Source organism: Cicer arietinum, chromosome 3 (genome assembly GCF_000331145.2).
Source record: "Cicer arietinum cultivar CDC Frontier isolate Library 1 chromosome 3, Cicar.CDCFrontier_v2.0, whole genome shotgun sequence".
NCBI classification, from domain to species: domain Eukaryota; kingdom Viridiplantae; phylum Streptophyta; class Magnoliopsida; order Fabales; family Fabaceae; genus Cicer; species Cicer arietinum.
In genome coordinates, this window is record NC_021162.2 from 57110076 (window position 1) to 57111672 (window position 1597).

The window sequence follows — 1597 nt, forward strand, 5'->3', positions numbered from 1 at the left end:
TAGATTTAATTTTATGTGCCGTCAAAATAAAATTAAATACTGCGGATTTACAATACACCCTTGTTACTCAGTTGTTTTATCACTCTACCCGTACAATTGTGAGACAATCAATTAGAAGAAGCACTAGCAACAAATTATGTAACAATCTTCACAACATACTCTATTATTAATTGAAATTTATACAGGTTCCCCACTTTACTTTGCGTCTCACTGCAAAAAATGAGATCCACATAAATAAATTAGTCTGTGAAACTAGTAATAGTATGAAGTTTAACCAATAATACAAAGTGTTGGAAAAAGTGTCACAAGTGTGTTGTTAACACTAAAGACAAGTGTGTTGGCAAAGTAGGACCATTGCTTATATGCATAAGGCATGCAAAACAAATGTTGACTCCAATTTGAAGTAGCTAACTGTAGTAACTTATAAAAGTTCTATAAGTTTTATTTCAAATATACCAATTCCAAAATAGAAGATTTTAAAGTATCTATTTCTTGAGATAGCAGATTTTAACTATATGATGAAGCATAGAGAATGTACAATTCAAAATGAAATCTGAAATGAGCAAATCAAGCATCTTCTGCATCATCTTGTGGAGCAGCCATGTAAAGGCTGCCATCTGGCCCCAACACCTTAAACCTACGCAATATAAAGCACGTGTAATCAAAATGTGGACTTATGTAGCACCGACACCTCACATGGAAGGTGTGTCCAGTGTCTAACACTGACACTTAGTATTTCATCTTTTAAAATTACTATAAGTGTCGACGTGTCAATGTTTGTGTTTGTGTTAATACTTCATTGTTTATGAATGATTTCTCCTCTTATCCTCATTGCTACCCACACTAATAACTCGAGAAACAAAAAGATAAAGCAAAAGCTACAGAGTATGCCTAAACATAATTAACTATTATACCTTTCAAGGATAAACTTTCCTTCTTTGTACTTTTGAGTCCTCTCATAAGCAAACATCTAAAGCAGAAAAAAAAAAGGTTTAAGTATGCAAAAAAATAATCACAAATGATTAGCTTCAAGAACTAGTCCTTACATATTTCCATCCAACAATGGACCCACACGATACACAGAATATGTCGACAACAGTATGCAATCCAGTGATCATCATCCGCTCTTCTATCTCTCCATCGATGACATTCACACTGTCATAACATGGATTAACAATTTGTAATTTGAAGGACTCATCATACACAACCAAGTCTTAAGGTGTGATATTGAGTTTCCATCCAATAGCAATTGCACTATTGGTACACTCAACATATTGCAATCATAAAAAGTTTTAAATTTCTTTTCAAAGGCACATATTTGGGAAGTTAAAAGCATTTTACCGAAAAATTTATACATAACACATTGGTAATTGCAGTTCTACAATGGTACCTAATAATGTTTATGTAAATTTGGCAGTGAGAAAGTCAAATAACACTTACACTTTGTCAAAAAGATAAGCCTTCCCATACCTGCAATGGAAAGACTAAGAGAAAATGAGGGTTAGATCGCGGGCAAGTGCTGATTTTTACTTATGTATGTAGTTTGCAAAAATGCATTAAAAAAATAACGATTCAAGGGGAAAACTTTGTAAATGCA

General features: G+C 33.1%; 1 protein-coding gene across 5 annotated transcripts in view; it reads right to left on the reverse strand.

The window, feature by feature from the left end:
- LOC101509258 (protein yippee-like At3g08990) overlaps positions 1–1597 on the reverse strand; it is a 3929-nt gene continuing 2332 nt past the window's right edge. For 3 of the 5 annotated variants that reach the window (XM_012713559.3, XM_012713560.3, XM_012713561.3), the window contains exons 3-6: positions 1441–1484; positions 1047–1155; positions 915–970; positions 1–210 (exon numbers count right to left, since the gene is read on the reverse strand). In XM_012713559.3, coding sequence (XP_012569013.1) covers positions 135–210; positions 915–970; positions 1047–1155; positions 1441–1484 — 285 coding nt within the window. In that variant the 3' untranslated portion in view covers positions 1–134. Of the gene's footprint in view, positions 211–424; positions 638–914; positions 971–1046; positions 1156–1440; positions 1485–1597 lie in introns of those variants that run through there. The other 2 variants (XM_004492372.4, XM_073365857.1) reach the window with 2 other exon arrangements.